Raw genomic sequence first — 27,686 nt, forward strand, 5'->3', positions numbered from 1 at the left:
AGAATGAGAAGAGATGATTGTTGACCAGTGATGCTCAATCATCCTATTCACATACCAGCAAAAAAATCATGGTACACAATAGTACCATATATATTTCTAAATCCATCAACACATGCAGTCCTATGGTTACAATAAGGATATGTTCTTTTGTTCTTAAGTTGAATTTGTATGCAAGTCGAACTGTATATCTTAGAATTGTAACTCCAGACAAAAAATGTTTTTGCCCCAGTGACAATTGGATTTTTAAAATGCTGTGTTGTCTTGGGAACAAGGATTATCATTAAAACTTCATTACAGACACCTTACAGCTGATCATTATAACCTGTGACTAAAGTAAAGCATCCAGAGAGCTTCACCAGAGGTCGCAGTGGGCTGAGTGGTTTGTCTGTAAATCGGGTGCCTGGGACAGCCTGTACAGCCATTATCTAACCATTAATTACGTATGGCTATGTATCAAATTTGGCAACTATCAATATTTGGTAACTATACGATAGTAAAGTATCCATCTAGCTATATCCAAAATTAACTCAGCTATTTATCTAGTAGCTTTTAGATATCTACCCCTTTATCTCATGTGCACTATATGGACAAAATATTGTAAAAACTGCATAATAGTATGATTATTTACATTTCCATTTAATCACAGTTTATAAAATCTTTACAGACATTTTTGAACAGAACAGCTCGGTCTAACGATTTTGTTGAATATATGTATGGTGCTGTAAAAATAATTTCTTTTAGATACAGATTTCTTTAAGATACAATGAAAACATCCTCCTCCCGAACACTCCAACCCTCCCCCTGAAGGACATGCATAGCTCATGTCATCTCACCATCATTGCTCTCCCCTATGTGGAGAAGCAAATTTCAAAATATTAAACCAATGTGCTAATGGGAAAAATCTTCAACTGAGCTCATGGTAAGCCCGATGTGTCCACCCATGTGCCCTAAGCTTTCAATAAACGTTCCTTTGCAGATACACCTCTTTTTCTAATCTACAATAAACAGCTATAACAGTTATCAAATGTGTCTGTAATGAAGCTTTAGTGTTAATATTGATTCTTATGACAACCCAACATTTTTAAAATCCAATTGTCACAGAGAAAAAAAAGTTCTGGCTGGGATTACAATGATAAAATATACAGTTCCGACTTACATACAAACTCAACTTAAGAACAAACCTACAGACCCTATATTGTATGTAACCTGGGGACTGCCTGTATTTGATATTTTATTCACATACTCCGCCATTGTGGACAGGGAGGTCTACAAACACTGGTATGCTATACATTGTATCAAGCCATAAAGCAATTTAGCTATTCCTACCCCCACACATAGTCAACGCTGTCTCTATCATGGCTGGCTTCCAGTGTAGACGTCTACAATTAAATAATAAGGTCTAAGACCCTGCTTCGAGAATGGACCCAGAGGTATGCACTCCTAATATCATGTGGATTAGTTTGCATCATCTAGAACACATCTTGGGCACTATGGATCCTGTCAAATTCAGTCTTGTGAAACTATACTGACAACTAAACCTGTCTCTCACAAAGAGAAAGCTCTGGGACTCAAGCCAAAAATGTGAACCATTACTCATCTGTGAGTAGACCCACATTTAATTAACATTTAGAAGGTACGGTCAGATATTAGATCCCCTGGGCAGATCAACACTGAAATAGATAAGTGAATGACATGAATGAAACTAGGGGAAATATATGTGTAATTGGGTAAAAATTGGTGGATTGATTGAAAATAGATGATTACCATTAATGGTGTAGTCTCATATTGGGTTACAGTTACCATAGGGGTGGCCCCATAAACGACCCAATTGAAAGTTTCCACTGTAAAATTTAGGAATTTGCAGTTGATACTAAACTCTGTAAATTAATCAACAAACAGGAGGATAGAATTATATTACATAGGGATTTGTGGAAGCTCCAGGCATGGGTGGAGAAATGGCAGATGGATTTTTATGTAAATAAATGTAAGGTTGTACAAACAAAAACTCCAATCTTGTTTTAAACAGTAAAACATTTGTTAAAGCTGCAGCAGAAAAATTCTTGTGGGTATTGGTGAACAGAAAGTTTAGTTTTACGGACCAAAGACAGACAACTAGTGCCAAGGAAAATTAAATAATTATAAACATATAGCTTTGCCCTTATGCAAATCACTAGTCAGGCCACAAATGGAATACTGCTTACACCATAAATACTAGAGCATAAGGCGACTTCTTTTACCACACCTTTATGCTGGAAGACTGAGGGTCCCACTCAGGGCCAGATTATCATTGGCTCTCTTGACACACAAACTCCACCCCCGCAATTCTGGGAGTTCCAGTAGCTCCACCGATGAGCCAGTCCTGGGTTTCAGTAAGTACCGTATATACTCGAGTATAAGCCGACCCGAGTATAAGCCGAGGCCCCTAATTTTACCAAAAAAATGGGAAAATCTATTGACTCGAGTATAAGCCGGGGATGGGAAATGCATTGGTCACAGCCTCCCCAGTATATAGCCTGCCAGCCCCTGCCCCAGTGTATATAGCCTGCCAGCCCCTGCCCCAGTGTATATAGCCTGCCAGCCCCTGCCCCAGTGTATATAGCCTGATAGGCCCTGCCCCACTGTATATAACCCCCCCCCCCCCCGTTGTGCAGCACAACAATACCATTGTAGCGGATGGATCACACAGAAGATCTACGGGGAAAGGTGCCGGAAAGGTGAGTTTTGATTTATTTTTTTGACTCGAGTATAAGCCGAGTTTGGGGTTTTCAGCACATTTTTTGTGCTGAAAAACTAGGCTTATACTCGAGTATATAAGGTAAGCACTTACATGCACATCTATAATTCTGCAGCTGGGGACATGCCTCGGAAATGTGGCCTCTTTAAGACACAGGAGTGCAATGCTGTCACTGCACTTCTGCATCATGAAGAGGCATAGGCTGACACCCAATTGCTGAGTACTAAGTTTATTGCTTTCTTATGCTGCCCATTTCCTGGGACTAAAAATTCATTAGGGGGAGGGTAGGTCAATATAGATGGACAGGGAAGGGGACCCTATCAAAAGGATTACAAAGAGGTGGGGCTGTCTAATAAATCCATCTAATGGATTACTGAGGAGGGGGCCTGTCGAATGGATTACTAAAGAGGATGCCTGTCGAATGGATTACTAAGTGGGGGCCTGTCGAATGGATTACTAAGGAGGCGGCCAGTCGAATGGATTACTAAATGGGGGGCTGTTGAATGGATTACAGAGTAGGGGGCCTGTCTAATGAATTACATAATTGGCCCGGTCTTTTAATGGATTATTGAGGGGGCTTCGGTCTTCTAATGCAGTGATTTTCAACCAGTGTGCCGCGACACATGGTCTGGGGTGCCACGGGGAAAGTTCCCCAAACTATGGTGCCCCCTGTGCTTTGTTTCCCGGCAATGCGCAGGGATGCGCAGTCACGGCTTCTTACAATGTAGGAGACGTGTACAATAACACATGCACAAGCTTTGAACCTCGAGCGACAAAATGACGTCACCAAGGCCGCCGCATCATCCTGAGAGCGGAGAGACTCTCGCTTTTGCCTACCACCAAGGTAATGCCCACCAATAATGCTGACTATATGAGCTTTTACCTGAGTATATGAACTGTTGGCAGAATACTCAGCATATGAGCTGGTACTTTTAGTACTCCATCAGTATACTGCATATAACAATGAGAAATGTAAATTGGGAAATACTATAGTCATGAGGCTGGAGTACTACAAGTACCAGCTCATATGCTGAGTATATGAGCTGGCACTTGTAGTCTGGCCTCATGGCCTTAGTACTTCTCATTGTACCCCTTTATTTTACAGTGTATGAGCCACATAATAATCAGCACCATATACTAAAAACAGGGAGAAACTGAGAACTGTTGAGGACGAGCTCCGTGTGTGTCTTTCCACCATTCCTGCCAGGATATCCCTTTTGTGTTTATCGGCCCAGGTTTCACACTGAGTAAAATAAATTTAGAATCTATATTATTAACCATATGTATAATATGACTGTTTTAGTGTCATTTTGTGCTATTTTGGTTGGTGGTGTGCCCCAGGTTTTTATAAGTATAAAAAGTGTGCCGCGGCTCAAAAAAGGTTGAAAATCACTGTTCTAATGGATTACTGAGGGGGCACATTTAATGAATTAAGGGGCCCATGTAATGGATTACTGAGGGGAAAGGCGGAAATGCTATGTCTAATGTAATTTTATTGGTATCTATTTCTATAGATGCTGCATTTCTCAACCTAGGCTTATACTCACATTTTTTGTGGTATAATTAGGTGCCTCATCTTATATTCTGGTCGACTTATACTGGAGTAAAAATGGCAATTATGGGGACTAGTATATAAGGAACAGCTGCAGTAAAGAGCACCCAATTTCAGTGTGCTAATAGGTAGATAAGAATAAATGATAGATGGAGTTATTCAGTTTATGGTGTGACCCAGAGGTTGCACTAACATTTTTACAGAAGGGTAACGATACTCCTCTTACTATTTTTGGGGAGTATTTGTAGCCGAGGAAAAGTATTACATTTTCTGTAATACAAATATTTAACTCCTAGCTGTATTTATACATTTATACAAAATCATCTTCACTGCACATTTACTACACACACGGCACACTCACTAAACCACTCAGCCTGCACGCTACAGGGAATAATTTCCAAGCGTACTTTTATGCATGGCAATTATTTTGGGGTGTAATTGCGCCTCATCACGCGTTTATGTGACCTCTGGTGTGAGGTCGCATAAACAATAAAAATATACAAATATCTGAATGGGCAGCACAAAGATCTTTCTAACAATCTTTTTACAGCTAGACCTGAAACGATAATAATGGGGGACATCAAACTACAGGAAAGATATTGTCATAGAAAGGGTTACTTTACTGTGAGCCCAGAGAGAATATAAAATGTTATGATTGCTAATGCAAAATACATTATAGAGATATGGTAGGAATTCTTCCGTACTATGGAACAACAGTTTTTTCCTTCCTCTAGGTCAACATCTATGCTACTACATGATGTGGCTTAGTAACCTATCCCTCTTCCATATGCACACTAATGGGATTTTATGCTGACAGCCTATGGGCCAGTTGGCATCAGCAATATAGGGGTTTTTTGCTTTCCTCTGGACACTGATGGATCAGTCTTTTCCAACCTTATCTAGCATGACACTATATGATGTGGCTTATTACCCGCCCGGTAATAAGTAACAGTAAAAAAACAACAAAAAAATACACAGGCAAGTGTATCAAACTTGTCATGCTCCCTATTTTTGTTTTCATTATCACATTTATTGCCTGCTCTGACTGACATCCCAGCCAATTTATGCTAAATAAAAATGCATTTAAAGGACAGCTACCACCAGGATGAATAACTGTATGCAAATGAGCCTGACGGGCTCCAGGCTCCATAGGCATTAATGTAACCTGGAGCCCCTCAGGCTCATTTGCACACAGTCTTTCAACCAGGTGGTAGCTGTCCTTTAACTTCACTCAATTCTACTGACTACATAATTTGTGTTTGCTTTTTTAAAAGAAAAATTTAAAATATTTGTTTCATCTTGAATTTTAAAACTTTGGGACAATAAAAAAAAAGAATGGTGGTGAACGTAGAGAGACTTTTAACCTCAAGCACGCTCATCAGCATTTTAATTAAATCTGGCATATCAGCCAACAGGCAGTTCATGCTCCTGGCATTTTGACCGCAAGACCAAACAAAGTCTGGAAAATGCAAGACAACAGAAAATGTATATAAAAGCTATTTCTCCTTTTGCAACAAGAAAAAAAAAATATTCCATAGAAATGAAATGAGCAGTAAGATCAGATACAGTCCACTTTAACGTTGGAATCAATCAACCAATTAACTGCTCCCTATTTCCCATGAAGTCACTTCCCCTTGTAATGCTTCATATCTAACAAGCATTAGTAGCACTATCATCCTATCGGTAAGATGAACAGGCAGGATGTGTGATACAAGCACTGGGTTACCGTAGACTCATCCATGCAAAAAGAGCCGCAGTGTCCTCAGTGAAGAAGGCACCTTCTGCTCTCGCTACTTGATCATTATCTTTGGAAAGAAGAATTTCTTTATAGGTGGTGATGGAAGGGAGGGAAGCCTCCATTTTCTGCATACATATCCACAGCAGATGGGACTTCAATGAAAAAGAATGCAGCTGCTCTCCTCCTCCTACCAGTCACATCTAATTGGTTTGTTTTGTTCTCTCAGCGACTTACCTTTTCTGCTGCAAGACTTCACTGAGGGTTTGCTGCTTGTCTTTAAGCAGCCAGCGGAGATACTTCATTTCTCGCTGGTACTGGGCAGTCTTTCCTGCAAAGTCTTCCTCCTGCTGTGTCAGCTTGTGAGTGATGCCTTGCACAGTGCTTGATGCTTTCTTTCTGTACACCTGTAAGCAGTAAGAATTATCATGTGGATCTTACTGGCAGGATGACTGCAACAACCTGGCACCATCCCGGGCTTTCCCAGCTGATGCTCAGTGATGCTTTGCTGACCCCCTAAAGTCAGGTACGTCAGCCTTACATAATTTTATTCCCCCATAAATTCTCCATAATCCCTCCTACAATATTTGACACAAATTGCCTCTTACATAGAGATATAGATGGTGAAGCTTTGTCTAAACAATACATTTGGGGTTCATGATTCTGAAGATGAAGAGAACTCCTCTGTATACATAGACACAATCCCTGAATATATTTTATTAATGGCAGCAAAGCTTGCCCTATATAACATCAAATTCACTAGTAGAGTGCACACTACAAGTGGGCTGTGATCTAGAAGGCAGACCACATCTAGTGCTTGGGTCATAGACATTTAGCCTGTTATTCGTTTTGGACCAAGACATGTGGACAGAGGAACTTGTAACATTCTGACCCCTAAAAATGTGTATATTTGAGGATATACTTTTAGACAGATTAAAAAACTGGCTATTTATTAAGTCCTTTTTTGGGTGACATCCAATAAAGCCAACCTTGTGTTTTTTCCACCAAAAATTGGCCTGTTGTTAAAGGCCGTAAAAAGTTATTGAAAGGGAGCTAATACTTAACCCTCTGGAGGGTATTCCTCAGCAATCTTTGTTTCTCCCTGTCATTCCCAGGGATGGGGAACAGACAGCCGCTGCAGGAGCCCTCCTGAGGGGTACGTTTCACTTTTTCATAAATTTACCTGCAAATGTGATGTTTTCTGCAAAACCTGAAAATTCCTTTAAAGCTGGGTAACAACGTTCAGTACTCTAAAAGCAGATGCACTCTTGCTCTTATTCTGGAGATCACCAAGGTAGTTCTGCATATGCCACAATATACCTACATAATTCAATACACACAGCATATGAATTATATTACCGTATATACTAGTGTATAAGCCGAGTTTTTTAGCACAAAAAAATGTGCTGAAAAACGTCACCTCCGCTTATACACGAGTCAATAAAAAAATAAACTTAATCCTCACCCTCCAGCTCCCGATCCTAGATGCGGCTCCCGGCGGCTCCTCTTCTGTAGCCCCCAAAGTCGCGTCCATGCGATCTGCCGGCTGGTGCACCGGATGGATGTGACTCTGCGGGCTAAAGAAGAGGAGCCGGCATCATAGTGTGCGCCGGCCGGCAGATTGCATGGACGCGCCTCTGCCGGCTATTACAGCAAAGAGAAGAAAAAAGAGGAACCCCACAAGCAAAATTCTTCATTTTGCCATGTTCTGGCGCTAATAACTATTTCATATTTCAGTGTACAGAGCTGTGGGTGTTGTGGTTTTTGCATTTTTTTGCTGAAACCCGCTGTGTATGGAGAGAGCTCAGCTCGTGAGCGCTCTCCTTATACCATTTGCAGCATGAGGATGATATAGTTCGCTCTGGGTCGCGAAAAGTGTTAATAGTTCTGTACTGGTTTCTTAAAATGTAAAGCGAAGCCTTCCGTCTTTTACCTCAGCAGCCAGACATGACTGTCCATAAAATGGCTGCAGGTGGAGGGTCATGTGATCTCCAACTATCCATAAACAATTGCCAATTAGAGATCACATGACGATTAAGTTAATCTTAATTCTCACTTTGAACATGAATATCTCCGGTTCCATGACACCTAGAAACAATAATTTAGTCAGGGAAATGAGAAAAAAGCTCTGGTGGCCCTGGAGCGTATTCACAATGTGACCATCAAGGTAGCAACATATTCTACGGAGTCAGAGTCAATTCCATGAGTTAAAGTTGGCTAGCCTTTATGTGGAAACGTTGTATTCTTCAATTCTGCTCTAACTTGGGTAAAGGGCCATTAATTCTTTCATTGTCAATGGTTATGCAGTTATCTCAATTTGTTCTTCATCCTAGAGCAAATTATTTTCCTCTTTGAGGGCTGCCTCTTACACCAGGTAGGGGGTATAGAAATAGGGAGTCTGGTGACCCCCACATATGCAAATCTGTATCTTAGCTGATGGGAGGAAACCATGGTCTTTACAGATGAGATGGAGTGTTGGACATCAGCAATAGCCCTCTGAGTGCCCTTAACTGCAATTGTTAAGACCTCCATTTTACTACTGAAATGAATCCTGCTCCCTCAATCTTATTAAGACTTTGGAGGGTCAATTCAGACACTGGTTCACCCAAAGAATAAAGAATAACTGTTATAAAGGAACTGCAGTTCACGAGAGGAATTTGCATCCCAATCTAAAAAAGGGAGATTCCTTGCAAGGGGCTTTCCTTGATCAGTACTAACTAAAGTTTACAGGGAGGCTTGGGATTCCTCAAAAGAACATTGCCTGTTCCCAAAGGCTAGTGAACAAATAGGGTTGACTAGTATAGGAAGTTTTTGACTCCTGAAACGTTATTGGCGCACCCTCTGAGCAGATGATAACATTGGGGACCAAAAGGGGTTGCTATGAAATTAACCCTGGTAGATTGTGCAAAGAGAAAAGAACACATCCGTATTCACACCACTCTGAGAGGAGAGGGGTAGCAACATTATTCCACAAAGAGTGCAATAGAAGATCTTTTTATCTTCCCTTCCTAATACCAGCAGTGAGATCAGTCTGGAATTGGGCAGCTACTGACTGCTAAGCTGGAGTTCATGGTATTTAGAAGTAGTATGTAACAGCAGAGAGGTGATAAATAAAACACTTGTGGTAGGAATAAACAGAAAGAGATACATGCAAGCATTATGGGGCTTGTAGGAGACTTAAAAAATAAATCAATTGAGTCACTATCGTTTAATAAATGTTAGGTCCTAAAGGAAGGGTAGAAATGGTGAAGTATATGGAGAAAAAAGTAAATCTACTCAATAATAGTCACTATTAACCCTATCAATAGAATTTGCTTTGTAGTAGAATTTACAACTAAAAAGCAGGACTGATCAACAGGCCCTACAGTGTAATCCAACCCTCCCTTTAATTGTCCTCTGCTAGAGGTCTCAAAAGCCTTGTACACCTTTACAACGTCAATACATCCAAAATGAAATTTAAAGCAACTTTACAAAAGAGCTGTGACTATAAATCTCTTCCTGTTTTGTATCTACAGGTCTTATGTAGACCTAAATTACAAAACAATAAGACTAAAAAGAACACACTTCACATGGTTTGTTGTAATTTGATTACAGGCGGTCCCCTACTTAAGAACACTCGACTTACATACGACCCCTAGTTACAAACGGACCTCTGGATATTGGTAATTTATTGTACTTTAGTCCCAGGCTACAATGATCAGCTGTAACAGTTATCACAGGCGTCTGTAATGAAGCTTTAGTGTTAATATTCATTCTTATGACAACCCAACATTTTTAAAATCCAATTGTTGTAGAGACCAAAAAAGTTCTGGCTGGGATTACAATGATAAAATATACAGTTCCGACTTACATACAAATTCAACTTAAGAACAAACCTACAGACCCTATCTTGTATGTAACTTGGGGACCGCCTGTAATCATGGATTCTAAATAGGTAGCTTTCACAGAAAATTCTGGAAGACTTTTAATCACAGCAGTGAAGGTCGCTTTTGCTTCATTGCCTATTTTAAATGCATCCCAGGAGTAAAAAAACAAAAAACCCTTGTAAATATGGACATATCATTTAAAGAAACATAACAGCATATCAAATATTTAACCTATAGGCAATTCATTTATGCTGGGTCCAGTCAATAGCTGGGTCCAGTCAATAGCTTTTAATCTGGCAGCCTCTTTGGATATGACTGCGGTAAACAATAAATAGGCAATTAGAACCTAATCCAATGCTTTCTGTGATTTGCAGGACACAGACTTTCACACATCTAGATGAGCTGCTTGCTAGCTGATAGCAGCTTTAATTATCCAACACTGATACTATTTAGTGATACCCGGCACTGCTAATAGCAGTCTGTCATCAGAGGCACTTGTGAGAGTACAAATTATGCTGCTAATTCATTCTCTCTTGAAGAACATTTGTCATACAGCTAATGCACACGTTCAATCTTCCTGTGTATTAATAATGGATGAATCATGGTCAAATATTATATCAGTGGAAATTAATATTAATGAATGTCTTTGCAAAGCAATGCCCTTGACTGCCTGTAAGAAGAGTTCCCATAGGATTCAAATAATAGACCATCTGTCATGTCTCATAATTTAGTGACTAACACCTTTATATGCATTTATGTTGTAAAGAGATTAAAAGGAACAAGTGACGTATACCGTAAATCATCTATGGACTGTCACCGATAGATGATATGATTACCGGGTCACTGTTACCATGTTGCTTGCCCCTTTCCTCATCATGAGCCAACTTTGAGTAATGAACATCACCAGTCTACTTGTAGGCACATAGAGCAATAGTCCAGAACCCACATTTTACCCCCCCCCCCCCCCCACCCAGTACTTAGGAGCAGCCTATAATTTTTACATTTACAGTATGTGATTTGGATCAAGTTTATGTGATTTTTTTTTTTTTTAAGTAAAAAGCAGAGTAAACACTGACTGGATACGTACAAGAAAAAGTGAGAGTCCTGACTAAAATGCCCATTCAAAGTAGATCAGGTTTGTTTGTTGACACATCAATACTTCAGTCAGTGGCCTTGTCAGAATAATGCAGCTAGTCCGGGTAAGTCATGGGGCATATCTAGTGTTAGTGGTGCACATAGAAGACCCAACCACAGAGTCCAATCTTATTGTTAACGTTGGTAAAGACTGGATCATATGCATGAACCATTACATATTGTACTGAATATAATCTCATATTATCCCAGTAGCATGCAAGAATGTGCCAATAAAACATCTCTGCAATCCATATGGAAAGAGGAAATGGATCAAGCGTGGAAAGCTGTTGTATTCATTAAAATGCAAACATTATTCCAAAACAATTTATCCATAGCATAAAACCACTTATTTCATAATGGACAACATCAACAGGATAAAAGCGTCAGCCTCCAAGCCGACGCGTTTCTAGTGTCTGACACTCTTACTCATGGCTAGATTTGTAGGGCGTCTGACGGTTGTGAGATAGGTGTGTGATACGACCCATTACAGGACCACAAATCTAGCCATGAGTAAGAGTGTTGGACGACACTAGAAACCCGTAGGCTTGGAGGCTGAGGCTTTTATTCTGTTAATGTTGTCTGTTATGAAATCAGCGGTTTTATGACATGGATAAAGTTTGCATTTTAATGAAGGCAATGGCTTTTCCACGCTGGATGCATTTCCTCTTTCCATACTAATAAGTCAGCCTTCCTATTTAGATCCACATAAACATCTCAATAATAATTAATGCTAAATTACATTTTGGTTCTCCTAGTGGTGACGTGTTGATCATGGAAAGTTGCTCTCTTCCTCATCTGTAAATAGAGAATGCCATAAAGCATCCCTATCCTGTGTCTGAGCTTGCTGTGACTCTTCCTTGCATTAATCACACTGATAAAGTCGCACAGCAGAGACCTAGGACGTCATTGCAAGCAGCGTATCATTATTGTGACAAGCTTGAGGATTGCTAGTGACAGCCCGCAAGTGCCCTGCTGCCATCATGTCTACACGAGGGCTGTAGCCTTTTACAAAATAAAGAATCTATTTGCATGTGTTGGAAGAGACTAAAGACACAGATCACCCCCTTATTGTGGGGTGAATCTAGTCATATAAACGGAAAGAGTCGGAAATATAACTCTGGTACAGAATTTATGATACTGTAAATGCGATCACTATATTAAAGTAAATGACAAACCCTTCTCCCGGGTCTGGTTATATAAAATCCTGCTATTAATAGAAAGAGAACCATATAAATGTATTTTTTGTATGCAAGCCCAGTGTTACTGCAAACCAAATAGTGTAGACCATACTAAAGGTAACTTAATAGACATCACTACTGAGGAAATGGCCGCTGATACATTATACCAAACCTACAAGAAAAATGTGGTCCACTACAAGAAAAGCTTATAATATTATAGAGCTTTATTAAAATCATTTAAAACATGGTCCTTTGGAGCAGAAACGTGTGTCAGGGTGTCCCCATTACGGAATCTTCCTGAGACATTACTTAGACCACTTAAGCTTTTTCTTTTACACAGTCTATCTTGTGCTCTTGTATAACTGTATCATGTGGTGGTGCTTGCCCTATTAAACTACAGTCATGGCACAACTCATCTGCTAATATACTGCATATAACTACTACTACTTCCTGAATATGACTGAGCCTTTTTCTATTTTGTGACATATGCTTTGTCAGGAACTCTGGGTTGACCCCCATGTGTATCGCTGCATTTATTTTCCTCTATTTATTACATTCAATAAAAATGTGTATAAACAAAACAAAGATTTTCTTGCAGTGGCCCACGTTTTTCTTGCAGGTTTGGTATTACCGTAACAAAGATGGTGTATTCACTATTTTTTGCTCAGCTTTCTCCTAGTGAGAATGACTGCAGTGCCAACAACTAAAGGCAACTTGCATGTTCCAAGTGTGTGTTACTACACGACATGACGCTGTTAGTATTGATTAGTAGCCACTGCAAGTTAGCCACTCACATGGACACCGCATTGCAGATCTGTTGAAAAATCAACTAAATAACAGTAAGCCAGGGATAGATTGACAGAGATTTGAGCTGCAGTCCAAAAACTGCAAATACTGAATGTGTGAGCTTTTTGATGGTAAAACAAACCCCAAGTTATTCATACCCAGTACTGAGGGTTTTTCTACTATATGTAAGTGGAATATGATTTGGAATGATGGGCGATCAGGGATTTGGTGTCATTCTAACATCCTCTGAGATCAGAGGTAATTGAGCCATTATATTCTCTCGGTTACATAACCATTTGTAGGGAAGGTTGAGTTACTTATAGATTAAAGTACAAAAAATCTCAGATAAATGTAGAACCCAGGCTCCAGTTCTGTCACATAGAACTCTTTACATAAACACAAAGGAATGCATCTCTTTACACAATTAGGGTAGAATCTACTGACAAGCGGATGGATTCCATTGACAGTAAGTAAAAGTGAACGGATACCTCCCATATACTAAGCCCTAGCTACAACAGGACCTACAACAAAGGTTCATTAAAGACTTTCTGGTTCATGAATAATATGGGGCTCAATGTACAATAGAGCACATTTATAAAAAGTGTTGCAAAGTAAGATGCTGATGCTAGTACTGGATTTACTAATTTACACTTAACCCCTTCCAGACGATGCCCTTTTTCGTTTTAGTGTTTTAATTTTTCACTCCCCACCTTCAAAAATCTATAACTTTTTTATTTTTCCATGTACAGAGCTATGTTACAGATTATTTTCTGTGTAAGAAATTATACTTCAAAATGGTGGTGTGTAATATTCCATGCCGTGTACTGGGAAGCAGGAAAAAATGTCCAAATGCAGTGAAATTGGAGAAAAAAATGCATTTGGTTCTTATTCTTGTGGGCTTGGATTTTACAGATTTCACTGTACGCCCCAAATTCTTTGGGTCGGTACGATTATGGGGATACCAAATTTGTATAGGTTTTATAATGGGATTTGGGATTTTGCCATCTTCTGCCGCTAATAACTTTTTTATACTTTGGTGTACGGAGCTTTGGGAGGTGTCGTCATTTGCGACTTTTGATGACGTTTACAATGTTAGCATTTTTAGGACTATACCACCTTTTGATCACTTTTTATATTTTTTTAAAATGGAAAAAAGTGCCATTTTCGACTTTGGGCGCTATTTTCCATTACGGGGTTAAACGCAGTGAAAAAAGGTTATTATATTTTAATATATCAGGCATTTTCGGACGCGTCGATAACTAATGTGTTTATGATTTTTCCTGTTTATTTATATTTATATCAGTTCTAGGGAAAGAGTGGTGATTTGAATTTTTATGTTTTTGTATACTAATTATTTTTTTTAACTTTTTTTATTTTTATTTTTACTATTTTTCAGACTCCCTAGGGTACTTTATCCCTAGGTTGTCTGATCGATCAATACCATATACTGCCATACTTCAGTATGGCAGTATATGGGGATTTTTCTCCTCATTCATTACAATGTGCTGATAGCACATTGTAACGAGAGGGTTAACACCTAGCAGCTTCGGGTCTTCGGAAGACCAAGGCTTTCATGGTGATGGATCGCCGCCCCCCCACGAAGACGTCATGAAGACAACAAACCTCAGCAAGATGGCGGTGCCCATTATGCCGCCATCTTTTTGCAGCTGCCGGCGGCAATTGGCAGGAAAAACACCCACGATCATGCACCCGCACCAGGCATGTGACGTAGTATTACGTCACATGTCAGTAGGGGGTTAAAGGGGAATTCCCTCAAGAGAAAAGATTCTTAAATGTAACAAAATAACGCATTCTCTAATTCGATGTTAGTAACAAAAATAGAGCATTTCGTAATACGACCATAAACTCCTGACTATGGTTGGGCTTGTTCCGAGGGGGATGGCGAGCAAAGCAGTGCTCATTGTTTTTTATTGATTAGGTGATGTAGCAGAGTTGAGTGTGTCTTAGTGTGTTATATATGCATCTCATGTAGAGTACATACATACAGTACTAGGATCAAGCTCAACAAAAATAATATATAGCATAAAAAACAAAATGGGCTGCAATCAAGTTTGTGGCCTGATGGTAGGGATGAGCCGAGCAGTCAAACTAAAAATGCTCACTGCATCGTGACCATGCACAATAAACCTCTCTGGGGGCAGTTAGCTAGCTGCAATTTCATAGCACTACATGCATGTGTTTTTATTCTTTAATAAACACCTGACAAAAAAACAAAACAAAACCCAGGACATGGCAGCCCTCCTGCGTGTCACTTGCCCCTTGCCGTCACATAAACAGTGTTAACAGCCAGTCTGTTTCTGCTGAGCACCTACACTCACCCAACGTACATCCAGTGAGAAATACCGGTCCACCTGGTTCTAAAGTTACATAAAGGTGTGGGTAAATGTAAATAATAATGTAGATGCATACAAGACAATGAATAATAATGCTGAACCCCAGACAATTAATTAATTCAGAATGGAGTAAACAATAATGGTAAGACAATAAATACCTGATACACAAAATTTATGTAAAGGCAGTTTAAAGTGGAAACTCGTGGTTGCGCAAGTGTCTAAAATGTTTTGCCAGCGGTTAAGCTGGTCCAAAGACTTTTTTCATGCAAAACTTGGATAAAAAACCTGGCGCAGACACAATAATATATCTGGGTTATTTGGTGGTCCATCATACCCCAGTTGCTCCCAATTGACTGGAGTACAGTCAATACAATGCCTGCTGCTGCCTGAAGTTAGTTCCTGGTTTTGTGTATACACAGAAAGCATTTAGCCAAATTCTGGAAACACTGCAAAACTTAACATTTTGTCATTCTTATTCTCAGCTTTTTGCAACAGTAAAAGATGAGCATGGAGGAAGTATCATCAGCGGATGAGCTGGAATGTAAGATATGCTACCAGAGATTCAACACTCATAGTCGTAAGCCCAAGATCTTAGACTGCCTTCACAGAGTTTGTACCAGATGTCTGTCTAAAATCCTCAATATAACAGGAGGTGCTCCATGTATAAGCTGCCCATTTTGTCGCAATGAGACTGAACTCCAGGAAGAGGAAGTTGCTGGCCTTCCAGATGACACAAATATCTTGTCACGGTTAGTGGAGAAAACAATATGCAAATCAGACAGTAATGAAGTGGTCTTAACACCCAAAAACCTATCATCTTCAAGTCCCTCTCATGGATCCTCCAACTGCCTAGTAATTACAATTATGGAAGTTCAAAGAGACTCCACCAGGACGCCTAGTCAAAATACCATCTCAGACTTCTATGCAGAAAACAGTCTGGATTCAACCTCGATAAGTTCTCATGGTCAAATAGATCATGACCTATTCTCCAAACTGTGCAACCATGTCCCTCGGATACTGGTCTGGCTCCTTGGGTTTTTTTACTTTGGTTCCTTACCACTTGGGATTTATCTGTTGGTAATTCAGAAAGTGACGCTTGGGATTGTTTGCGTTAGCCTTGTACCCTCTAGTTTAACTGTGTGCCTGGTCTATGGCTTCTGCCAGTGCCTGTGCCAAGGGATGTGTGACTGCTCCTCAAGAAGTTGACAAATGTTGAGAGTGAGCATTAAGAGATTACCTCAATCTACCATTGTAGAAGTAGATCTAGGTAATGGATTTTTTTTCAAAATGGCTCCCATGTTTTGTTAATTGGAAAAGACTGCAAACATAAGATGTACTATGAACCCTACTCAAATGTGGATTAAGCGGAATCTACAGTACAACCCAGTAAAAGTCTTGTAAACATCTTGTCACATGGAAATTGTTTGTTTATATGTATAATTGCATGCAAGTTCTAATATGGATATCCCAAGCACCTGATGTTCATAGTTAGTGATGTTACAATATAGTAAAGGATACAAATGTTGGATCCCTTCAGCTACAACAAGGTCTGGTAGAGTAATCAGATTTAACTACTTTTTTTTTTTTTATATAGAACTGCAATATTAATGTTAGCTCTGCACATGTGGTAGAGCTAATGGAAAAATTAGGGCTCCTTTTTTTTTGAAGAGGTAAGAGCAATATAGAAATAGGAAAGGTATAAATCAATAAGTAGGGAGCAACAACAATGTAATAGGCAAAGGCATAGAGAACAATGGGAAGTGGCAACAAAGAAACGGTGGGTGAAACTTAAAATGCATAGTAAAAAGTAGGGATAGAGATGAGGGGTTAAAAAAACCTAAAGAGATGAGGGTATACATAGGGTAAAAAACATATGTGTAACACTTGCTGCAGATCCTTGGCAATCAGGACAGGCGTGCTGCAGATGCTCACCCAAGCGGGTGTATTCAAATAAGAGAAAAAACGAAGTATTCTCCTGCACTTCTAACGTGGGTGAACTAGGTATTGAACAGGTCACCAATATCTCTCTAAAAAGGTGCAATTGGCATGAGTTAGGGTGGTTTCACATTGGTGTTTTTTTCAATTCAGTGATGTGAACCCATTTTGGCTTATGGACACATACAGATTGGTTTTCTCTTCCTGATTTTTCACTGATGCCTTAATGACCCAATGGGCTTTTTAACACTTCAATTTTTTTTCCCACTGATCCAATGTTGTCAGAGAACACAATAAGAACAGGTTCTAAACTGACCCCTGATCAGTGAAAAAAACTAGTCTTTTCAATGGGCAGTTTCACAATTCAGTTTTTGAACGCAAAGCATCAGTGAAAAATCACTGAAGTCAGTAAGACAAAAACAATCTGTAAGTGTTCATCAGCCAAAATGGGTTCAGTGAAAAATCACAAATGCGAAAATAACACCAAATGTGAATCCACCCTTAAACAAACATGCTGATTGGAAGTTAAATGCACATGCAGAGTAAAAAAACTGAACAGCTCAGTTACTGCTGTAGATACACTACCTCCTCATTCAAAGAGTTTTCTGTATTTTCCTGACTATAAAAATTGTAGATACACAAACTATGCATCCAAACTATGAATTAACATATGTGGAATTATACACTTGTGTGAAACTGAAAATATGTGTTATATTCTAGGTTCTTCGATTTTGCTTTGATTACTGCTTTGCACACTCTTGGCATTCTCTTGATGAACTTCAAGAGGTAGTCACCACAAAAGGTGTTCACACCACAGGTGCCCTGTCAGGTTGATTGAGTGGGATTTCTTGCCTTATAAATGGGGTTGGGTCCATCAGTTATGTTGTGCAGAAGTCAGGTGGATACACAGCTGATGGTCCTACTGAATAGACTGTTACAATTTGTATTATGACTAGAAAAAAAGCAGCTAAGAAAAACGAGTGGCCATCATTACTTTAGGAAATGAAGGTTAGTCAGTCCGAAAAATTGGGAAAACTTTGACAGTGTCCCCAAGTGCAGTTGCAAAACCCATCAAGTACTGCTAAGAAATTGTCTCACATGAGGAAGGCCCCAGGAAGGGAAGACCAAGAGTCACTTCTGCTGTGGAAGATAAGTTCATCCGAGTCACCAGCCTCAGAAATTGCAGGGTAACAGCAGTTCAGATCAGAGACCAGGTCAATGTGACACAGAGTTCTAGCAGCAGACACATCGCTACAACATCTGGTCAGAGGAGACTGTGTGCAGCAGCCTTCATGGTAAAATAGCTGCTAGGAAATCACTGCTATGGACAGGCAACGAGCAGAAGAGACTTGTTTGGGCCAAAGAACACAAGGAATGGACATTAGACCAGTGGAAATCTGTGCTATGGTCTGATGAGTCTAAATTTGAGATCTTTGGTTCCAGCCACTGTGTCTTTAAGCGTTGAAGAAAAGGTGAATAAATGGATTCTACATGCCTGGTTCCCACTGTAAAGCATGGCAGAGGTGGTGTGATGGTATGTGGGGTGGGGGCTTTGCTGGTGACACTATTGGGGATTTATTGTATGTTATTGAAGGTATACTGAACCAGCATGGTTAACACAGCATTTTGTGGCAGCATACTATTCCATCCGGTTTGTATTTGTTGGACCATCATTTATTTTCTAACAGGACAATGGCCCAAAAAACACACCTCCAGGCTGTGCAAGGGCTATTTGACCAAGGAGGAGAATGATGGGGTGCTACGCCAGATGACCTGGCCTCCACAGTCACCAGACCTGAACCCAATCGAGATGGTTTGGGGTGAGCTAGACCGCAGAGTGAAGGCAAAAGGCCAACAAGTGTTAAGCATCTTTGGAAACTCCTTCAAGACTGTTGGAAGATCATTTCAGGTGATTACCTCTTGAAGCTCATCAAGAGAATGCCAAAAGTGTGCAAAGCAGTTATCAAAGCAAAAGATGGATACTCTGAAGAACCTAGAATATGAGACATATTTTCAGTTGTTTCACACTGAAGGTGTGAAATGAGAAGGTGTGTCCTGTCCCCAGGTGTAACAGCCATCGTCAGACAAACTTCCCTTAGTCTGTCTTCAGTTTATAGCCAAAAGTACAGGAGGAATAGGTTTAAATGGGTATTCCACTTCAGCAAATTCATGTTAAGTGTTTGTATGCTGAAAAATTATAAAATTTTCCAATATACTTTCTATATCAATTCCTCATGGTTTTCCAGATCTCTGCTTGCTGTCATTCTATAGGACATTGTTCATTTCCAGTGGACAGAAATCTGACCACAGTCATACAGGTGCCCAACTGGTTAGTATCATAGAGAGTATCCAGATCTATAACATCTCTGGTATGTTATAACGAGCCATGCAACTGTGAACAAACAAGGAAGCAGTTGGATGCAACAGACTAGCAAAAAATTAACCAATTTTATTTAGAAAGTACAAACAAAATATACAAATAATATATGGGGAAAATAGAATAAACACACTTAAAACAAGCACACAACAGGTACACAAAGACTACCAAGAGCCGTGCACATGCATGACCATAGTCAGATTTCTCCCCACTGAAAGTGAACAATGTCCTATAGAATGATAGCAAACGGAGATCTAGAAAACAGTCACAAATTTATATACAATTTCCAATATACTTTTGGTAACTTTTCATTTTTCAAACATATCCATTACTTTCTGAAATGAGAATACTCATTTAAGGGTGCTTAGTCAACTCTGTTCTCTAAATTAGGCTAAGTGCAGGCCACCCATGGTCCAAGTAAACCAGGTTTACAAATCAAAATGAACTTACCTGCTTGTCATCTCCTTAAGGGTGCGGTCACATGTAACTATTTGATTACCATATAAGTTTCTGAGGAAATGCATGTGATTGGTAGCCAGCACCCACTGTCTTGTATTGTTTAAATGCAGGACACTGAGTGCTGGTTACTGATCGCATAGGTTTCCAAAGATACGCATATGCGATCGGCCATGGCCAGACTCCATGCGCTTTAAATCCGCTTCCAAAAGGAATCAAAGTGATACATGTGACCTCACCCTCATGCATGCAAACAGTATTTACAGGTAGATTTTACCTCCTATTTATAGGCCACATAAATGTGTTGGGAGATAGCCAACACATATCACATGGAGTTCATCACCTTTAATAACCTTAATTAGTTAGTGCCTTCTGCTCTTACTAGAATAAAAAAAGAACAATGTAATTTTATCCAATACGGACAAAGCCTGGGATCTTCAGTGTGGTAATCATCTCAAGGACTCTCATTTACAGACAAAAAAAAGATGAACTGGTAAAGTCTATCACAGCTGTCCCCAGAGACAGAGAGGACGTCATTGTAGATTATGGTTAATGCTGCAGCATCCTCAATAGAAGAGGGCGGTGGGTTTACTGCAATCCCAGGCACTTCATTGTCCATTACAAAAGGCTCCTCATCTAACACTGATGAAAAGAAGCTGTACATGTGCCCACACCAAGCAACTCCTTTGCGCTGCCTATTAGTGACTGCATCAAACATTCATTAGAAAACCTAATTAGTAAATAAACACTTTCCTTTGCCTTAATGTTTTTTCCCTGGCATTTGCTCTGCAGGTGACCAGAACTGATGTGGTTTATAATAATTAGGTCTCCATTAATAAAGCCTCTAGGTGAGGCACAGCCTTTTTTTTTCTATACATACTTAACAGCTTTTCTCCGATTCTATAGCTTACCTCTACTCAATCACTAGCATTTGCCATTACGGTACTAAGGTTTTACCTACTGGGATGCTCCCTGGTTTTAAAAGTTAAAGTTTCTGTATCAATTCCTTACAGTTTTCTAGACTTCTGCTTGCTGCATTAATTATATATTTTTTATATTTATAACTTCTATATTTACTTCAAATTGACACAAATTTGTCCCTGGTCATGTGATGTCGCATAGGTGCACAGCTTGTTATAGCACACAGCCTTGACAACTCTCTGTGATACAACGAGTCGTGCACCTGTGAGAACGTGGACAGATTTGTCCTTAAAGTATCTTCCACCATTGGACAATATTTGTAGAGGAACTCTGATGCATTATTCTCCCTAATGAAGTTTTCAACTTTTATCAACAAATCAAGAAACCATTGCAAAAATATTGAGGCACCTCACTACAATATGAACCCAACGACTTCCATATATCTAATTTCATGGTCAAAGTTTACATTTTATGGGCTTATTACAGCTTGCAGAGTATTATATGTGCGCAGGACATTGCCATGGCAACAGACTCACAGGTCATATCCATGTTCCAGGCACTGTCAAGTAATTTATGTCAATAGAGCCCCTTCATTTTATCATATTAATAGTAACAAAACGCACAAAGAGCTTGATGCTGCAGTAATAATTCTTACGCAACAAAAAAAGAGATAAGAACATCTTTTCCTCACACCATATATCCATTACTCCCCAACCCATATAGTTGTACGCCTAAACAACTTAACCGCTGCTAAAAAGAAGTATAATTGTCATTCCCCTGTCCCCAGGAGTTAATGTACCCCAAAATGTAAGATTCTAATCAAATTTTAGCATAGAAAAATTACGCATTGGCTTTTTTAAAAAAAAATAGAAAATAGTGAACTGTTATTATCAGTACATGAAATGACACATTAGTGTACCCTCAAGTGTATATTGCAGCGAGTCCCTCATCAGCCAGCCACACTTGGCCTTTAGTAACCTCTTTAAGGGTTAAATGACTGCTTCAGTCGCAGAAGTAGTTCTTCCATTCAAAGAGCTCCCAAGATGCTCAAAGTATCCAAATTACTGGAGTTTACTGTAGCCATGTTTGATTGTTGTCCAATACGCTAGAGCAGTGATGGCGAACCTTTTAGAGGCCGAGTGCCCAAAATGCAACCCAAACCCTTCTGACTTGAAGTGAAGTGCCAACACAAAAATTTAACTAGAATAACAAGGTTTTAATTGAGAAAACGAGCCATAGAGAGACGCCCCCCCATATACGTAATATAGTATAAAATGCATACAGAATGCCGCCATGTAGTATAAAATGCATACAGCTTATCGCCAAGTAGTATAAAATACATACAGAATATATATATATATATATATATATATATATATATATATATATATATATATATATGTATACACATATAAACACCGTCATATACACATCACATACATAAACACCTACATATACACATCACATACATATACACATCACATATACACATTCATATACTCATTACATACATATACTCATTACATACATATACACAGATAAACTTACTTTATTTTCTTTTATTCTACAGGAAGGTTCTCCAGGAATGCATGCAGGTTACGCTGTATGCATTCTCCACTCCCACCTGGAGCGGAGGAGAGGGGGGCTACGGAGCGGAAGAGAGGGGGGCCACGGAGCGGAGGAGAGGGGGGCTACGGAGCGGAGGAGAGGGGGGCTACGGAGCGGTGGAGAGGGGGGCTACAGAGCGGAGGGCTACGGAACGGGACAGAGGGAGCCGACCGGGACAGAGCAGAGCGAAGCGAACCGGGAGGGAGCAGAGCGGAGCGGCCCGGGATAATTACTGTGCATGCGCGGATTCTATGGGAGCGACTGAAACTTTCAGCGCTTCCCAAGTTACCGCGCATGCGCAAAAACTCTGCGGTTCTATCTATGGAGCGGCGCGTAGTTCCGCCGCTCGCATAGACAAATTTTTACGGGCAGCGGGCAGAGGCTTACCGGCGACGGTACGCGTGCCAACAGAAATGGCTTTGCGTGCCGTCTGTGGCACGCGTGCCATAGGTTCGCCATCGCTGCGCTAGAGTGTTCCGATTCATATTCTGAATAATAATATTATTCTTATTAATGAAAATAATAGAAATAATAATAATGTCTATATTTTCTCATCTATTTTTTTTGTATGAGTGTTTCATACACTGATTCCCCAAATCGTTTGGACAATTTTGGAATAGTTGGATAATGTCGTTGACAGTTTTTATGATTTTTTTTAAAAAAAAGGAAATCTACCTTTAAATGTTCTGTCCATTAATTATTAATGCTACAGGGCCAGTCCCAACAGCGTAAATACAGTCCCTTGTTTATAAGGAGCTGCCACTTTCCATTTTACTTTTCCATTTTTGCTCCCTTCCGTCAAAAATGTATAATTTTTTTAGGTTTCGTGTACGGAGATGTATGAGGTCTTGTTTTCTATGTAGCAAACAGTACTTTCTGGCATCCATATTTAATTTTCCATGCCGTGTTAGCTTTTATGAGGCATTGAAGAAAAAAACCTATTGAATAGTCTGGGCATTAACGTGGAAAATGGGTGCGAAGATAAGGGGCTGAAAAAAAGTGGTTATTTCAACTTGCAAAAAAACCTCCAAAATTGGTAAACATAACATATTTCAAAAGCAGCCCTTTTGATCTCTATAACCCATGGGAACTTGAGATACTCCCCAGTTGTTGCACATTTTATACATCTCCTACACCAGAGTGAGGCTACTTTCAAACGTAGCCCGGCGGGTATACGTTCCCCATGATGGATTGCGATGCATGGCTCTCTCGGCGTCATAACGTAAGGAAAGATGGGACATGTCCATGTCCTGTCGCTCTGTGCGCCAATTGCTGTCTATGGGGAACTTATGTGAATACAGCCTGAGACTGGGAGAGAGATTGCTGCTGCTATTGAGGGCAGTCCATGATCACAAGTCATGGTTACACACAGTCATGTCAAAGACTCCAATTAAAGAGAACCCGTCAGGCAAAATAACCCCCTAAACTAAATATATTTTCATAAACTGCCATTAGAAAGCATTGCCTCTATCCCTTCATTGTCCCTCTACATGCCTGTAAACCTAAGCAATGAGGTCCTAAAGCTGTATGCAAATGACCTGTGAAATGTCCAATGAGTCATTAGCATATTCAATCTGTCCGGCTTATTCATGAGTTGGAGGTACAGCCACACCCCCAGTGCTTGACTGACAGCCTGTATAATACCGTGAGGCTATATAATGATGTGCTTGCTAGTGTGTGTATAGGAGAGATACAAAAGCTCCAGGCAGCCATGTTATAGAAGAACATGTCAGGTACTACTTGTGTAGTTGATGTCTGTGTCTCTGTATATTAGGAGGGAGAGCATGTCAGCAGATGCAGCACACACCAGCAATGCTTTACTATACACTACACACAGACATGAGCAGGGGGGGAGAGAGGAGGGGTAACAGGAGTGACATCACTGCCTCTGACCATGTGACCAGCCTCATTTACATAATAAAGAAAAGATGATTTTGAAATGATTAATGTATGAATTGACTAGAAAAAGGCTGGGATAGGATCCTTGTGAGCTCCTCTAACAGGTAGTGGTGACAGAAATAGTGACTTAGACCTGATGACAGGTGTCCTTTAACAAATTGTTAATGTCGAAGAGATTTTCTACTTAAAAAAAAAAAAAAAATACTCAAAATGTACTTTTACCACTGGTATCTATACCAATAAAGAGATACAAAGCTCGGCAGAGCGCTCATAACAATTATTAATAAGAAGTGGATGTCAGTAGTAAGAAATATAGTATCAGGATAGATTCTCCATCGTGCCATGTCAGGGTGGTTTCCTCAAGTCTGCCATCAATATTTGTAAGAAGATATTTTTCCCCCTTCTTTAATCAGCTACTCCTATGAGAAATGCACCCACAGATTTGTATGGTTCGGACAGCTTCAACAGTCCCAATGTTCTCTGCTAGGTGAGTCACTCACTTTTGGAATTCTGGGACTGTCAGTAAACTGTGTGGGAGCTGCCGCAAGATAAAATAAGAAGGCATGACGTTATATCCCCATTTGCAGCCTATTATCCACGGAGAATGGTTAAGCAGAACAGAATTTCTCTCTAACAGCCTTATGAGAAGTAGGATTAAACACACAACATTGCATTGTCCTACATTGCACCAGATTGTAGGAGAAAAAGAAACATACTACTGTGCGTATTTAGGATTTGCTGTGTGTAATAAAATGCAATTCAAAGGCAGTGGGGGTGAGTTTCTCACAAGCACAGATGTCATTACACTCTAATGCTTGTGTTCAGGAACACGTGTTTTGTGTACATTTCCATGAAAAACATGAGGTGGTTGTACCTAATCGCAAGCGTTTCAGTGTAAACGCATCTACGATTGGGAGAAACGCCTCCCTGTTGCACTTCAATTGCTTTTGCAAATGCAATTAATATACAACATGTGACAGCAGCTATAGAAGGGTGCTTAAATGCAGCAAAAGCACACCCATTTGCAAAAAGCAAGCCAAACGTTCAAGGAAATCTAGACCAGTTTATCGGTGGAAGACTGACCTATAATTTATGCTCGTTACCGCTAGGGGATGATTAGCCAATATTCAGCTTAATCAAGAGACTCTGTATGATGCAGATAACGTTTCAAAAATATGCAAAAAATATGCCCTCAGGCTCCCTGCTACTTAATTTATGCATGCACCCTGATTCATTAATATTGACCCCTCCCTCCGCTTGCTGTGGCCAGACAGCCAGTGACATCATGTGGGCATACACAAGATCTTTTACCTTGCACAGCCTGAAAGTTTCCAGTGCGGCTGCGCAAGGAATCCATGCTAAAGATTTCCAGACAGCCAGATGACGTCACCGGCTTTCTGTCCAGAGAGAGTGGTGTGTGCATAAATTAAGTAGCAGAGGAGCCGTGAGGTGCTCAGGCTAATTTGCATATTTGTCATTTAAAACCCTGTGATAAAAAAAAAACCCTATAAATACATTTGTAGAATTCCCTTTACCTGCAACTACTCAAAGTAATTTGCAAAAGTAAAAACATCCCCAATAAGCCATTTTAAACACTTTTTGTAATTTTAAGGAAAATTCTTGATGCGCATGAGCTTTTCAGTAAACTGGGTATTGAGGTGCCCACAAGTGCGTCCATATTATGACCCTCAGGGACACGTAGGATAGCAAATTTGGGGCTGGATATACGTCCCCCAAAGATGGCTATGTGTGCTCACCGTTCCATGCCTTGCCCACACAAAAGATAGAGCAGGTGTGGCATTATTTTCTATGGATAGGGGAGTGGTCACCCCTCCTCCTCTCCAGTATGCCTGCCCAGCTATGTGAAGCAACGTTCATGTAAAGGTAGCTTTAGATGCGATGGCACTGATAATTGTAGAAATAGGCAAGGTACAGGCATGCCCAGTGCACACCAAGAAACGGGCATGCTCAATGCACACCAAGAAACTCATTTGAAGGCAAAAACTAAATTTTCTCCGTAACACACAGGGAACTAAGCTTCCATACATAATGCAGCTTATACATGTAGGGAGACTTTGGAGCTAGCTTGTAATGCTTTCCTTTCAGCATCTCTTCTACCAAAAAGAGAAAAGGGTTAGTTCATTTAAAGTGGTGATTAAAATAAGTGATCTCTGTCTGAACTACTTTAGAGTTCCCTGCAGGTTCTCCGATCCCAACATTGGAACAATGTAAAAACTTCATACCTTTACCATCTCTTCCAATCGTCCCAATCGCACACTTCCTTCCATCATCCTAGAAAGAACTCCGTGGTTTTCAGTCTCCAATCCTTTAGTCTAAAAGATTTTCATAAGATTGATATGAGCCATAATTATTTTAACAGATTATTTAAAACATTGCAAACTAGTTAAGAACAAGTACGTACTTTCACTTGGCCTTTCTTTGTGAAGTTACAATAGAAGTTTGGCTGCTTACCATAGGGAACAACTTAACATTTATTATCATTGTTTCCTTGTCACAATAAAAATGCAGGTTTTTTTCAACACACTTTCTTATTTGCTATTCAATGTAATAACATGCATCATTCTTTGGAATGTATTTTCTTTATGGGCAGCACGGTGGCTTAGTGATTAGCATTACAGCCTTGCAGCTCTGAGTTCAAGTCCCAGGGTCAACATCTGCAAAGAGTATGTATGATCTCTCCGTGTTTGCGTGGGTTTCCTCCGGGTCCTCCAGTTCCCTCCCACACTCCAAAACATATTGGTAGGTTAAATAGATTGTGAGCCCCATTGGGGACAGGGACTGATGTCGCAAGCTCTGTGCAGCGATGCGTAATCTGTGTGCGCTATATAAATAAAGGAATTATTATTCTTTTGGTGGTGCGTGAAGGGGGGAAGGGGCACTGTCGGCGGCGTTGACAACAGCCTGCAAACTTTCAGTAGTAAAAGTCATAGACTGCGGCAACCTCAGCACCCACCGGAGACATTAGGAGACTGCCGGCCGTGCCCCTCTTGGCCACTTGGCATGGCGGTGGTATTAGTGGAAAAAAAGGCGCAATTCGTGGCCATGAGTCAGGCATTGAAGACCATTTTCACTTGACAATAGCACAATTTCTGAGTTACAGGACCTGCACAGGTCTCTGGCCATTACTCCA

General features: G+C 40.1%; 2 protein-coding genes across 4 annotated transcripts in view; one reads left to right on the forward strand and one right to left on the reverse strand.

Annotated features, from left to right (window-relative positions):
* Positions 1 to 27,686, reverse strand: part of CEP89 (centrosomal protein 89) — a 92,269-nt gene that overhangs the window by 9,474 nt on the left and 55,109 nt on the right. For 2 of the 3 annotated variants that reach the window (XM_072117231.1, XM_072117229.1), the window contains 2 exons: positions 26,779 to 26,868; positions 6,259 to 6,428 (listed from right to left, as the gene is read on the reverse strand). In XM_072117231.1, the coding sequence (XP_071973332.1) occupies positions 6,259 to 6,428; positions 26,779 to 26,868 (260 nt within the window). The remainder of the gene's footprint in view (positions 1 to 6,258; positions 6,429 to 26,778; positions 26,869 to 27,686) is intronic. The other variant, XM_072117232.1, reaches the window with a different exon arrangement.
* Positions 6,413 to 16,743, forward strand: LOC140070575 (E3 ubiquitin-protein ligase RNF182-like). Its single transcript, XM_072117233.1, has 2 exons — positions 6,413 to 6,547; positions 15,822 to 16,743. The coding sequence occupies exon 2, from the start codon at positions 15,841 to 15,843 to the stop codon at positions 16,543 to 16,545; it is 705 nt and encodes a 234-aa protein (XP_071973334.1). The 5' UTR covers positions 6,413 to 6,547; positions 15,822 to 15,840; the 3' UTR covers positions 16,546 to 16,743.

Source organism: Engystomops pustulosus, chromosome 7 (genome assembly GCF_040894005.1).
Source record: "Engystomops pustulosus chromosome 7, aEngPut4.maternal, whole genome shotgun sequence".
NCBI classification, from domain to species: domain Eukaryota; kingdom Metazoa; phylum Chordata; class Amphibia; order Anura; family Leptodactylidae; genus Engystomops; species Engystomops pustulosus.

Coding starts and splice junctions, on each gene's coding strand:
- LOC140070575 (XM_072117233.1), top strand. CDS start 15,841: ATGAGCATGGAGGAAGTATCATCAGCGGATGAGCTGGAATGTAAGATA.